We start from the raw sequence: 14,358 nt of genomic DNA, 5'->3' as shown, positions 1-14,358 counted from the left end.
GCACTCTGGCACCTAGCCTTCAGAGATCTGTGGATGCACACACATCCCTACCTGGCAAAAAGTGCTGTGCTATGCGGCTTTGAGGCAAAGTAGTAGTTCAAGTCAGCCCTCTGATCTCTATTAAAAAAGCCAAAGCTATAGAGGAAGTATCTTCAAGTCTTATACCAAGAAAACAGAATCCAGGCTGAGCTGCAAATCCAGCCTGGTGGTACCCTGATAGGAATGGAGATGGCTGTCTTGGTCTCATGGTGGCAGAGTAGCGGCTACCTTGGCATCAGCTCACATAGTTGAGCCCCTGACTGGCAGGCACTGCACTGAGTGCTTCCCACACACTGGCTCAAGTGGTCCTTATAATAGGCCCGAGGTCTCTGTTCTTCCCCCCTTTAGTTTTGCAACACAGGGTTTCTCTGTGTAACCCTGGCTGTCCTGAAACTCGCTCTGTAGGGCTGGTCTCAAACTCACAGAGATCCGCCTGCCTCTGCCCTCCCCCCCCCCCCCGAGTGCTGGGACTAAAGCCATGTGCCATTAATGGCTGGCTAACTTCATGTTCTTTTATAAGCCTCCAAATCTACCACTTTTTTTCTGCAACAATGGAGCACCAGTGCTGTATGTGTCTTGGTCTCTCACTGTCCTGTGTGGGTGACTGGACCCTGACCCATGTCAGGAGACCCTCTGGGAACAGGAGGGTCAAGCTGGTTGCAAGCCCCAGCCCTGCCCTGGCAGATTCAAGGCCCACACTTGAACTTTGCAGGCCTCTGCACCTAAGGTGCCTAAGGGGCAGCTCCTCAATGGGAGTGAAGGAATTAAAGGAATACACCCCAAATTTAAAAAAAAAAAAAAAAACTTTTTTCAAACGTTTCTTGGAAAGGTTGGGGTTGGCACAGTATGCTTACAGGAGTTGGGGGCAATTTAAAGGAGTCAGTTATCTCCTGCCATGTAGGTTCTGGGGATCAAACTCAAGCAGTCCTGCTCAGTGACAAGTACCCTTACCCCCTGAACCACCTGCCCCAGATCTGAAATGTCAGAGTGGCGATGCGGGGCTGGCGATGTGGGGAAGATGACGGTGGTGAAGCTTACCCTCTCTGCTCCGTCAGGAGGAGGAGGCACAACAGTGTCTGTCACATGCATGTGTGTGAGCACGCATCCCCTCCAGCACCCACCAGAGCACACGTGTTCAGACACAATGGCTCAAAGGCCAGGCAGCCAGGCAGCCCACTTTGTACTGCTAACAAGGGACGTAATTACAGGAAAGGGCAGCCGGGCAGATAAAAGGATACAAAATTTCAACATCTGTTGCCATAAAGGGATAAGGAGAAGTGAAACGCAAAGTATCAGTTTGGTGTCAGCAGGCAGAGAGCCAATTTCAAAGAGTTCAGGGGGACAGAGGGGACAAGAAAGCAAAAGCAGAGGGGGAGAAAGAATAAGAAATTACAGGGTTCCTTCAAGAAGTAAAGAAAAAAGAGAATGGAAAAGCTGTCAGTAATACTTTCAAAGGAGAAGGCAGGGACTTTCAAGAGGGGCAGTCCCCATAATCACCCTGACTGAAGGCCAGGCCCCAGCACAGGGCGGGCAAGAGGGAGGAAGGCCGGGGAGACAAAGCCACACCTGGATGGAATGGGGCAGGAGCCCTCAGCACACCAGCCTGTGGTGACCACAGTCTCCATCCCTATCCCTGTACCCTGCATTCTGCTGTTAGCAAATGCACTACCCTGTGCTAACCGAAGTTACAGTCCCAGCATACCAGGTAGCCCGTACCAGTATTCTAAGTCAGAACTCAATGGAAGAGCTTTGTGAGGGAACCCCACCAGTGCTGACGTAGGAGTTTCCTTAGGCAGAGTTTGGGTCCAGGCATGGGGTTGCCCTGAACAAAGCCTAAGCAGGTGGGAAACCCATTCTGCCCTTTCCCTGGTTAAGAGGAGGTTTGGTAGTTTCAACATAGAAATGAAGTCATAACAGAGAACAGGGAAGAATAACCCTGACCTCAGCGACAGAGCAATAAGGGTTTGTGCAGGGACATATGAACGCATGCCTACAAGATGGCAGTACCCAGAGGGCTCAGTGCCTTAGGAACAGTGAGGTCACCAAGGCCTTCTGCCTCTTTCCCTACTTGACAGCCCCAGGATGGCTTAGGGCCAATGCTGTTCCCCCTGTGACACCGTCAGGTCTGGAGTCACAAGTTTCTCCACCCCGTAGTTTACCTGTCCTCAGCCACAGGGAGACCCAGAGTGTTCTGCTCTTAGTGAGCAATGCTAGACCTAGCCAGCTCAAATGTCCCTTGGTAGGCAATACAAATCCTACAGTGACGGCAGACTCATAGTGACGGAAGGTGATGTCAGACCACTCAGACCTTGCAGTAGCTGGGAGGTGTGTACCACAGGGTCAGCACCCGGCACTCCCTGGGGCTTTGTTGAAATACAGATGTAACACACCAAGTACACTGATTCCTCCAAGCTTCAAGCTAAGGAATAGGAGGGCTTTGGCACAGTTCCTCAGGACCTGCAAGACTGCTTCCATGGTTGGCTGTCACCAGGGGGTGGTTGGCACTTGAGGGATGGCACTGGGCCTGAAGGCCATCAACTATCAGAAACTGGGTCCTGTGCACCTTTCGGCTGAATGAGGGGCCCCAGCTTCCTCACCGGAAATCTCTCTCCTTGGGCTTAACCAACAGGGCTGTTCCAACAGAGGAAAGGGCTGCTTAGCCTCTAGGTACCCTGAAGGGCTCTCTGGGCAATCTAAGCTTAGTACCGGCTGCTTAGGATGGGTACCTGAGAGATGAATGTAGCAACAGCTCTAACGATGGCAGAATCTGTGTCCAGGGGGATAGCTGCGCCTCCTGGGTATCCCAGCCCCCACCATCACCTGAGGGTAGCCCACATGCTGAGAGCCCCCCCCCCCCCCCCCGCCAAAGTCAGCACACACATAAAAGAAAATTCATGCCACGCTCAGGTTTCGGCAGTGACAGGTTAAAAGCAAAGCATCCAGCCAGTGCCGCATTCCTCCCAGCCAGCGTCCTGCCGGCAATACCACTCCACCTTGCAGATTGCCTGTCAGTCAGGCTTTGGTGTTATTGAAAGATCAAACTTGGTCCTGCCTGTTCATTACCTTAATCCTGTTTTCTACATGGCTTTATTATCTGCTGGGGCTTCTTTAGGAAAGACAGCTCCAGAGTTGTCCTGGCCATCCATTTCCTCCCACCAGGGTACCGCCTCATCCCCTGCCCTGCTGGGTTCTCCAAGCCGTGCACAGTCCTGGATACAGGGCAGATGTTTGCACAAGATCTGGCTCTTCCCATGGGTGATGAGGACAGTCTAGGGCTAGAGAGGAGGCATATGATATCTAGGGTGGCCCTGTCACATGCAGAGCCCAGAAGGTGGCCAGGGAATACAATGACAGTAACTCACTTGGTTCCAGTGCAACCCAAGGCCTTAGTTGTCTTGTGCCCATTCTTATTTGGGTTCATTTTGAGTTCAGTGAAGTGTCCGTGTTGGGTTGATGAGGTCTAGGGATTTCATAGAATGACATCCAAAGAGCCAGTCTTTTAGAACTCCATCCTGATCCTAAGTCCCCTCCACGGCAAACCACAGGCAGTTCAAAGATCATCCAACCGTGTGTGTGTGTGTGTGTGTGTGTGTGTGTGTGTGTGTGTGTGTGTGTGTGTGTGTGTTTGGTGGAGACAGGGACTCTCTGTATAGCCCTGGCTATCTTGGAATTCACAATGAAGACCAGGTTGGCCTTGAGCTCAGGAGTTCTACCTGCCTCAACCTTTCAAAAGCTGGGATTAAAAGGCATACACCACCAGGCTCACTGATTATCCAACCTTTGAGATTCTGCTAAACCATGGTGGTGTACCCAGACCTCCCTCCCTGAGCTGGCCCCAGGCAGAGGGCATGGTACATGAGCCCCAGCCATATGGGTAACTGGAACTGAAACTGCTGCCACCAACCCGTGGACTGCAGCTGTACTAGCAAGACTCTTCTTTGCTGTGAGGCCAGCACTTCCTCTCCTGCTACTGCTGGCAGCCAGAAAGGTCAGGGCTCCACAAACTGTTTAGTACTGTGGGAGACAGCAAAGGAGCTAGGTGTTGGCAGTGGGGCCATTTTTCAGTTACTTAATCATAACTATTTCTGGTAGTCGGGAACAACAGATGCCCATTTTTCAGTCCCCCAAGTGGACTCTAGAGAGGCCCCAGATGTAGTTTTGGGGTGGGAGCCTTTTAGGTCACACAACTAGGGCTCCCTCAGCCCACTGCTTCCAGCACACAGCGCCACCAGGAGGGGTCCTCCTGCCTCACTTAGTCACAAGGGGGAAAGAGACTCATGGCAGTTCCACAGAACAAACCCATGAGAACAAATTCCGCAAAGTGTAAGATGCCAACAGCCTCAGGACATGAGACCACAGGAGCCCTAGAAGTTTTAGCTAAGCTGGCAATGCGTGATGTGACTACCGAAAGCGTTAACAAAGCAAGTGTATGTGTGTCTGTGCACCACATGCATAGCTGGTGTCCTCAGAGGCCAGAAGAGGGTGACAGATAACGCTAGAACTGGGATAATAGATGGTTGGGAGCCACCATGTGGGTACTGGGAGTCAACCTGCGTCCACTGGGAAGACAGCCAGAGCTCTTAATCACTGAGCCATCTCTCCTGCCCCACAGAAGACCTAGACCCATCTCACATGGGACCACACTTAGACCGGTCAGTGCCCAGAGAGACTGGTTCAGAAACTTGAAGGTAAGTGGCTCAAAGCCAGCATGAGGCCAACTCTATAGGGTACCACCGATCTACTGCGTGTGTTCTTCCCGTTAACCAAACCTGGTTCCGCAGCACCTGCCCCCCCTCTGCCAGTGCCAACGTTCTAGAAGAGGCTGGCCCCTCTCTCGGGCAGCTCCCTTGTCCCTTGCCAGGGTGTGGTTTAGGGTGAGACCTTGAACAAAGTTTTGACAATTGGATGTGAGGAGAAATCTGCTCCATGGTTCTGGGAAAATGGCCCTACACACAGACAAGTCTTCCTTCTGGTTTTGAATATTGCCTTTTGAGTTAGTGGCACTGTTCTAAATAAGCCTGAATGCAGGGGCAAAAGACACCGCGACTGAGATGCCAAGAGAAAGCTAAGTGAATGTGGTCCTCATGGTACGGGCCACTAACCCATCAACCCTACTACCCAGCTTCTGGGTCTTTGCCATTTCTGATCATAATTCCATTCTTAATTGAGCTGTTTGACTTGGATTTTCATAACTTAGAGTCTAAAGCTACTTGTTAATTGATGAACTCTGTTTATGAAGAACAACTAAGGAACTAGAATGGTGGGCATGGGAAAAAGAAGAGCCTGGAGAGGCAGGCACAAGGCTCTCAGACACCTATGAATCCAAGAAGCAAATCCACCTCAAAGAGTGGGCATTCTGGTTCTCAGAATTGACCAGAAAGGCAATGTAGCCTGGGGAGATCCTGAGCATCCTACCCCTGTTCTCAGATGGTCATCAGAATGTGGAAGAAAGTGTTTGAGTAAGCACCTTGTATTGACTCCTGGAGAGACTAGCCGTGGGGCATGTTCTTCAGAAAGAAGACTCTTGACACACACACACACACACACACACACACACACACACACACACACACACCCGCCCAGCCCCGAGCAGGAGAAAGAAAGTGGAGACAGAGCTAGAGCAACTGAGGGAAGGAACAGCAGGAAGCAGCCTCCCTCTTCACTCACAGGCTGAAGACTGGCAGGTGTGGCACAGCTGATTAGAGGAAAATGGATCAAAATTTCAAGTTTGAGAGCTAGAGGGACAGCTCAATAACTAAGAGCAATGGTTGCTTTCCCAAAGAACCCGATTCTGTTCCTAGCATTCACATGGCAGTTCCCAACCATCTGTAACTCCAGGCCCAGGGGACCTGACACCATCTTCTGGCCTCTGCAGCCCCAAGCACGCACACATGGTGCCCAGACAAGTATGTGTAGACAAAACACATACATGTATTTACAATTTGTTCTGCAGAGAACATTAAAAGGACAAAAATGCAAGGTCCAGATTAGGGGAAGATATCTGTAAATTTCACAATATTTTTAATATTTGACAAAGGACTAATGTCTAAACTATATAAAGCTCAAACTCAACAGGAGAAAAGCAATGTAATGGACCATAGACATGAACAAGTATTTTGTAAACAGCATATTCAGATTGCAGATGAGCATATGAACACATGTTCAACATCATTAGCTATCAGAGGAAGCCAAGTTAAAAATCACAGTATAACATGTACTGGAACAGCAGAGTAAAAAACAGTGGCAATACCAAAACACTGGTCAAGACATACAGGAAACCAGATTCCTTGCACCCTGCTGGTGGGAATGCAAAAGGAGGGAGATGTGCTTAGAAAAGTCTGGTAAGAAATGAAAATGTGGGGGACAGAGGGGGAGCTGGGGTAGGAATTAAAAAGTAAATCAATAATTAAAGAATCTTACAAAAAAGAAATTAAAATGTATGCCTACATAAACACTATGCTTAAATAGTCTTAGTAGCTTTATTTGTAACAGTCAAACTTAAAAACAACTCACATGTCCCTAATGGGTAATATTCTTCACCAGGATAAAAAATTTTGGTGCATTTACACATGGACTAGTGTACTACTCAGTAATTAAAAAGGAATGAGATACTGATTATACAACATATCTTTGGGTCTCAGAGCAAATTGCTGTTTTCAAAACAAAACAAAACCAATCATTGTTTTTTGAGACAGAGTCTCATGTGTAGCCTTGGCAAGTTTGGAATTCACTATGTAGATCAGGCTGGCCTTGAACACATAAAGATCTGCCTGCCTCTGCCTCTCTAGTACTGGGATTAAAAGTATATGCCATCATACCTGGCATTAAAAAGCTATTCTTAAAAGGTAACACACTAGGGCTGGAGAAACAGCTCAGTGATGGAGAGCACTGATTGCTCTTCCAGAGGACGCTGATTCAATTCCCAGTACCACATGGCAGCTCATAACCCACTATAAGTCCAGTTCCAGAGGAATCTGATGCCTTCTTCTGGATTTTGCAGGTACTACATACACATGCTGCACAGACACACATGCAGGCAAAACAGCCCTACACACACATAAAATTTTTAAAAAGGTAATACACTATACGATTCCATTTATATTATTTCTTCAAAATAACAAAACTAGAGGCAGAGAGCATCTAAGTGGTTGTGGGGAATTAGAGAGAATGCAGGTAAAAGGGAATATGAGGAGGTATCTATACCACCTATGGTGGTAGGCACTCTAGTCACAAGAAAGGGTTATGGGATGTATCAATGTCAATTCCTGCTTTTTGACACACTACATTATATAAGATGCTATACAAGTACCCTCTGTTCTAGTTTATAACTTGCTATGAATCTAGAATTAATTCAAAATAAAAGTTTTTGGCTTAAAAAAAATAACAAAACCCAGCTAGCAAAGGTTGCTCACACCTTTAATCCCAGCTCTTGGGAGGCAGAGGCAGGTGGATCTCTGTGAATCTGAGACCAGCCTGGTCTACAGAGTGAGTTTCAAGGCAGCCAGAGCTACATAGAAAAACCCTGTCTCAAAAACCAAACAAACAAAAATCAGAATGGCAGACAATCAGTGAGATTGAGAATGTGTCAAGCTTGCTAGCTGGAGAACTGTGAAGAAACCCTGGCTGTACTGTAATTGTCCCATACAAAAATTGTTTTTATTAGTTCTGTAGGCCACCTTTGAAAATCCCCCCTCTGAGGATAGCTTACATAGCCAGGCACTCTTCAGAATATGTTAAATTCAAGTAGTTACTATCAACCCTACATGAAATTACTCGCCTGTTACAGGTGCTCTCAACTGTCCCCCAGCTGCTGGAGGGTGGGGAGGTGTGCTGTCTTCCCAGCATCCCCTTCTGTGGGACCACTGGGTAAAGTGGGACAGGGGCCAGCTAGCTAGCTCTTCCTTTGTCTCCCTGCTTTCCTAGCCCTGCCCCCCACTGAATACCACTGTGGGTTAGGGATCTCTTACCTGTTGAGGTCCCAGATTCTCAGAGGTGAGAAGTGCCCACAACAAGCTGTTCCTGTCACAAAAGAGCTGCCAAACAAAAGGAGAATGGAGTTAGAGCTGGCCTGTCAGAACTTGTAGCGGAAATGGCTACACATTAGAAATGCAGGGCTCTTTCCCCAGGGATCATGGGGTTAAGCCAGAAAAAGAAACATTGAGAGAGAATGAGGAAGTACCACAGAAGTCTGGAAGAGACAGTAACTTGGTGCCTTGGTGTGTGGAGAGGGGTGCACCTCCCGAGGCTGACTAGAGGCCCTACAGGTTCAACCATTGATGACTGGGCTGACCAGCTCTGAGCCCAAGGTAGTGCAGTGAGCTTATTAAAGATAGAGCTGTTTGAGACTTGAGGCTCAATGCCATAAAGTCTCCTGGGGATATACTTTTGGGACTGACAAGTGATACCCAATCAACTGGAGGCATTCCAGAAGGGTTTCAGAGTTGGGAAACCAGGCACAGCTGCACACACCTTTAATCCCATCACTAGGGAGGTAAAGAGGCAGGCAGATCTCTGAGTTCAAGGCCAGAACTCAAGCTGGTCTATAGACTGAGACTCTGTCTCTTCCTCCACCACCCCCAATAGTTGGAAGACTCTAACAAGTTGTACAAAGACAGGGCAATAGGAAAGGTGCATACATCCCCAGTGAGTATAATGTAGCTACCAGGGAGCAGGGGCAAGTAGCCAGGACTGCTGGGGATGAGATGGGAGTCAGCACAAGTCTCTAAGGGCACCGTCAGCACTGCAGCAGGCAGCTGAGAGAGTCTCAGAGCACTCAGCACAGCTGGTCTGCATGGCTCCAGGGTGTGGGGCACAAGCTCTGGGGGAAGGATGGGTGTAATGAGCCACAGTGCTAGGAGCACACCTTTGTTATATGATTGGGGAGGTGGGGAGCTTAAGAAACCTAAAGTTGCAGTGGGGGGTACCGCACCCCTGTAATCCCAGCACTCGGGAGGCAGAGACAGGCGGATCTCTCTGAGTTCGAGGCCAGCCTGGTCTACAGGGCAAGTTCAGGATAGCAAGGGCTACAGAGAAACCTGGTTTCAAACAAAACAAAACCCAAACAAACAAAGAGAAAGAAAAGAAACCTCATGTCAGTTACTAAGGTTAAAAGCACTGGGGCAGGGATGGGCCAGGTCCTTAAATGTCCTGCACAGGGGAAGGAAGATTGCATACACTAATGACATGTTTACCAAGTAGGCAAGCAGCCCATTGGCCTACAGTGCCCAGCACCTGTGCTTTCTGTTCCCAACATGTCACTGGGAGGCATAGTTCTAAGAGAAGGTTCTGGAAAAGGCAGTGGCTTGGACAATGCAGCAGGTGAGGAGCTAGCTGCCAGGTGCTGAGGGAAATGGCCTTGGCCAAGTGGCCGGTTTACTATCAAAAGTGTAGACTAGTGCCCACCTGTCATCTCTGAACTAGAACATGGCCAAATATGGCACCCTGGGGCTCTCAAGCCTCAAGCCTCCAAGGCTTCCTCCAGGAATATGGTAGCATCCCAACTCCCTCTTCATCTACAGTACTGCCAGCAGCCTCTCCTGCCTGGCATGCCCCAAGTGATTCCTAGCCTGGGCAGCAGCCACTGAACACCCAAAGAACCAAGCTAAGAGTCAGGAGGTGTTACCCTCGCCTTGCCCCTCCTGCATTTTCTCTTTGGGGCAACCCATTAATAACTGGTAAAGCCAATTACCTTGGCTTGGAAACATAATAGCTACTTGGAAATCATTGGAGCAGGCAATTGGGCTCTCCAGACTTGAGGAGTTGGGGCCAGGTGAAGGGCGCCAGCACAGACACAGACATCTCTTAAGGAAGTCTCTCTAGGCCTCTTTCTTGGCCACAGGCCTAAATTAGTCTCAAGGTAAATCAATAGAGGTGGGGGAGGGGCCTGGAAGTTAATCCCTGCCACTCCCGAAGTCCTGACCTCCCAGCCAGTAGGGTAGGGGTGGGGGATGCAAACCCTTCCCAGGGGACTCCGGTCCTCTGTTTGTCCCATTCATCCCTGGCCCTGACCATCTGCTGCCAAGAAGAGGGCCCCTTGCCTCTTTAATAGCCTTTAAAGATACCTGTAAACGTTTCCTTCTTTGCCTAGGTGTACTTTCCGCTTTGCCTAGGTGCTGTGAAGCTCGAATGTCTTTCTGGCCGTAGGAGGCCTAAGAGTTTAGTAACATAAACGTCATGTGATATACAGACTGCAGAGAGATGGCTCACTGGGGAGCATGCCAGTCTAAGGGACCACCTGGGTGTCAAGGAGTCAAACTGGCTGTAGATGCAGCCCCACGCTCCGGGGCCCTCCCCACTGCCATGGCTACGCTTTCTGCCTGCCCTCTTCCCAAAGCCTCTCTGTGGTCATTAGGAAGAGTGTGGCAAAAGCAGGAGACTAGCCACATTGAAGACGGATGCTAATGAGGAGACAGGGCTGCCAGCACAGCACCTTCCCAGCCTGGTCTTGATAGAGCAATGGCAGCTCAGAGGTGGTGACTCCAGGAGAATCTCTGTGAGTTTGAGGCCAGCCTTGTCACAAAGGTCAACCAGGGCTCTTACACAGAGAAACCCTGTTCTGAAAAACAAACAAGCAAACAGGGTGGGGTGGGGTGGGGTGTGTGGGGAAGGGGGGGGGCTATGCCTACTGGGAAGATTCTCCCCAGTTCTCTAAGCTCCACAGCCCTTGCTCCCAGATGTAAAGCCTGATCTCATCTTGTACTTGCTTGGAGTCAGCCTAATGTCTGTGCTGGGTTTGTGTCAGGGTTTTCACTATGCTGGGTGTAAGGATTCAGGCGTTACATGGGGCCCGCCCCTGTCGCCTGGCACAATGCACTCAGGCAGTACCCTGGTCAGCCCAGGGTTCCATGAGTACTAGCCTGCACGCAGGTGCAAAGGACCCCTTTAAAGACAGGCCCCGCCCACTTATGCTCCCCTCTTTGCTGCGCCTCCTCCCCCCCCCCCGACCCCCACCCCACCCCACCCCATCCCCCGCCCCTCCCCTGGAGCAGACAGGACTTTTCCGGTCTCCTCTTCCCTCCTGTCCTCTCTCTGTGTCTCTTTTACCTCTTTTCTCTTTCCTTCCCCCTCCCTCCCCTTTCTAATAAAACTTCTCCCTTAAGCTCTGTCTGCCTGGCATGTCTGTCCCCTGCCTCAGTCATCCTCGCCTGCCATGGAATCCACCAAAGTCCCCCACACACTTTATCCTATGCCAATAAAATGAAACACATGCATTCCTTCCGTGGCTCTTCCTAAGATACTGCCCACATATACTCCTGTGTCTAATACAGTGCCTAGCCCAAAGGGCATTCAATACAGGTCAATGAAACTGACCAGAAAGGGGCCTCCCGGAATTCAAAGCCAACAGAGAGAGGCCAATCAAACAGCCAGGAAAATTGGTCCTTCTGCCTCTTAAAGGAGGAGTCCCCAAATCACCAGATTCAAACATGAACAGCAACATACCATAGTTATCCACTGATGGGGAGTAACAGTCCCTCAGACTCGATAAGCTATACTTTTTCTTTTTAATAACAAAGTTAGCCTAGAATTTCTCATCCTTTCTCAGCCCTTGTCCAGACCCTCAACCTGCCACTTGATCCTACCTCAGGCAAGTCTGGTACCACATGGGCCAGAAGGTCCTAAGTGGACACAGAAGTCATTCAAATCGAGAGAGATACTAGGAAAATCGGGGGTCCTGAAGCAGAATGAAGATGAGAAGGTTAAGAAAATTCAGAAAAATAGAGGGTAAGAAGGGACATTAACCCTGAAGCTGGAGTTACATGCAGCTGTGAGCTGCCCCACATGGGGCTGAGAACCAAACCCAGGTCCCCTGCAAAAGCAGCAAGTGCCTCTAACAACCCCTGAGTCACCTCTCCAGCTCTTGGCTTGGCTTGGCTTGGTTTGGCTTGGCTTGGCTTGGTTTGGTTTGGTTTGGTTTGGTTTGGTTTGGTTGAGAACCCTGGCTGCCTGGGAACTCCCTATCAAGCTCGGGCGGGGTGGCATCAAACTGCAGTGGCCCTCCTGCTTCTCATTCCCAGGTGCTGGGATTACAGGGATTCACCACCTGCTGGCTACTGTGCATTTACTAAAGAAGAGACTTGCACATGTGAAGATCTGGGTATTGATTAGGGGACGGCAGTGGATCCAACCCTCACAGACACAGGGGAATGGCTATCATTTACTTACTGTTTGTTTAGAGACAGAGTCTTTGTATGTGGCCCACACTAGCCTTGAACTCTCAGCCTCCCAAGTGTACGATTACAGCATGCATCACCATACCAAGCAACTGCAATTCACTGAGCCCCTACTCTGTGTAAGGTGCTGACAAGTATTTTACTAGCATTTCCCCACAGACTAGGAAGCTCAGGGAGGTAATAAACCTGCCTCGTATTCACCTGAGCAGCAAGCAGTAGGATTAGGGTTGTCCCTCTTAATTCTAGAATCCATTATATCACCGCTCACCCCACAAACTTGCATGTGAGCTATGCATCAAGTTAATTTTGTTTGAGTTCCCAGAACATAGTACAATGTCGGCCTGAAATCCCCAAAGTTCCTGAATGAGTGATTAAATGAATCAACAGGTTGAACAAATGATTCTACCTGGAGAAGAGGAGCCTGGCCCCGAGACAGGCAGAGGGCTTTCCCTTAGCAGCTGTGCCCCATGGATAGCCAGAGCCACCCAGCTGGCCGAGGCCCCAGCAGCCTGAGCCCAGGCTGACACACTTTGGCAGGGGAGGCCACCAGAGCTGTCACATCATTCACCAACATGCCCATCAAGTGTATTCAGTTCTCTTCAACCCGCATTGGCATTTTAATTACTGTTGGGTAAACTAATTTGTACAAATGAAGGCCGGGCTGCCTAATAGAATATGCAAGCTCCCTGACCTCTGACAGGCACTGACACAGGATACAAAGGGAGCCAGGGAAGGCTTTTTATCTGAGCCTTATTACTCTCTATTACTCCAATTAGTCAGGCTCCAGTGCTCCTAATTGGAGGAAAAATTGCAATTAAATCAATTTTTGATGGGCTGCAAGTGGGTTCCTGAACCGCCCTGCTTGTGAAACACCGATATTATAGCAACAAAGGTCACAGGCCTCATCAGCACCTGGGCCCCACCCCGACTCCCCTTGGCCCCCTCCTTAAATACTTCAAGGAAACCCCTGCCCCTCCACTGGCTTGGCCAGTAAGAGTGGGAAGGAGGGAGTCATTAGGACATGTCAGGTCTCATTGCTTTGTTGCCATCGGCTAACCTCCACCACTGACATCGTTACAGCATGTAAACCCCGAAGCATGAATACAGTGCGAAGGTCACACAGACTCACTCAGCCGGGGGAGGCAGGAGCTGCAGTAACAGCACTGCATGGGCAGGACCAGTAAAGTGGCCACAGGAGGTCACAGGAAGTCAAGAAGGGGAAGATGGACACAGGCACGAGGTGACGAGGAGGAGCCTGGCATGCACTCACCAGAGTGTCCTGGGCAACAAAGAAAAGGAGACAGATGCGTTTAGGAAAGCGGAGAGAGAAATTTTCTCTCTAGCACACATGCTCGCCTTACAGCTAGAGAAACACCCAGTGCTGGATGTTTGTCATGTCCGCATGGGGTTTGGGAGCACACTGACAGGCCTACTGTCCAGAGGAGCACCTCTAGGAGGAAGGGGAAGGCAGTGTTCAAAGAAGAAAATACAACTTTGTTCATCAAACCAAAGGACACAGGACAAACAGGCCTGTCTGAAGTTTCAGGAAAGCTTTAGGCAAATAAATATAAGTTCGGTTTCATATAGAAACTAGAATAACTACCTGAAACAGAGGGCGAAGACAGAAAACATAAATTCACAAGTTCAGCCAATTTGGGCTAGCAAGATGGCTGTGCACTCCTGACAACCTGAGTCCCATCCCTGGAACCTACGAAAAATCTGGATGCAATGACACACATCTCTAATCCCAGCACTCCTACGACAAAGCGGAGACAAGACAAGCAGGGTGTTGATGGACCAGCCAGTGTGAAGTACACAGGACAGAAGAAATAATAGAGAGCCTGATTAACAAGGTCAGGGTGAGAGGAGAGGCCTGGTCCCTGGACCCTGTCCTCCTACCTCTACCTGTGCGCCACGACATTTGCACACACACACAATAACAACAATAATAATATTTTTAAAGGGGGTTTAAGGAAATCCATGGATTTCATTAAAGGACACATCTTGCCTTAAAGGGGTCAAGACCAAAACTGTGAGCTAAACATGATATTCCCAAAGAATATAGGTAGAAAAAGAGGAAAAGCAGAGTAAAACAGCATCGTTATTAAAAAATAAAAAAGGCAAAAGTAAGAGAGAACACACTACACTG

General features: G+C 49.3%; 1 protein-coding gene across 1 annotated transcript in view; it reads right to left on the bottom strand.

Moving 5' to 3' along the window:
* The window catches only part of Fbxw4 (F-box and WD repeat domain containing 4), an 86,571-nt gene that overhangs the window by 5,135 nt on the left and 67,078 nt on the right, over positions 1–14,358 (bottom strand). Inside the window, exon 6 of the mRNA XM_051199641.1 lies at positions 8,007–8,072. Within this exon, the coding sequence (XP_051055598.1) occupies positions 8,007–8,072 (66 nt within the window). The remainder of the gene's footprint in view (positions 1–8,006; positions 8,073–14,358) is intronic.

The sequence above is a fragment of the Phodopus roborovskii genome, unplaced genomic scaffold, assembly GCF_943737965.1.
Source record: "Phodopus roborovskii unplaced genomic scaffold, PHOROB, whole genome shotgun sequence".
NCBI classification, from domain to species: Eukaryota; Metazoa; Chordata; class Mammalia; order Rodentia; family Cricetidae; genus Phodopus; species Phodopus roborovskii.
Note: the sequence above shows the minus strand (reverse complement) of the source record. Positions and strands in the feature narration are given on the sequence as shown.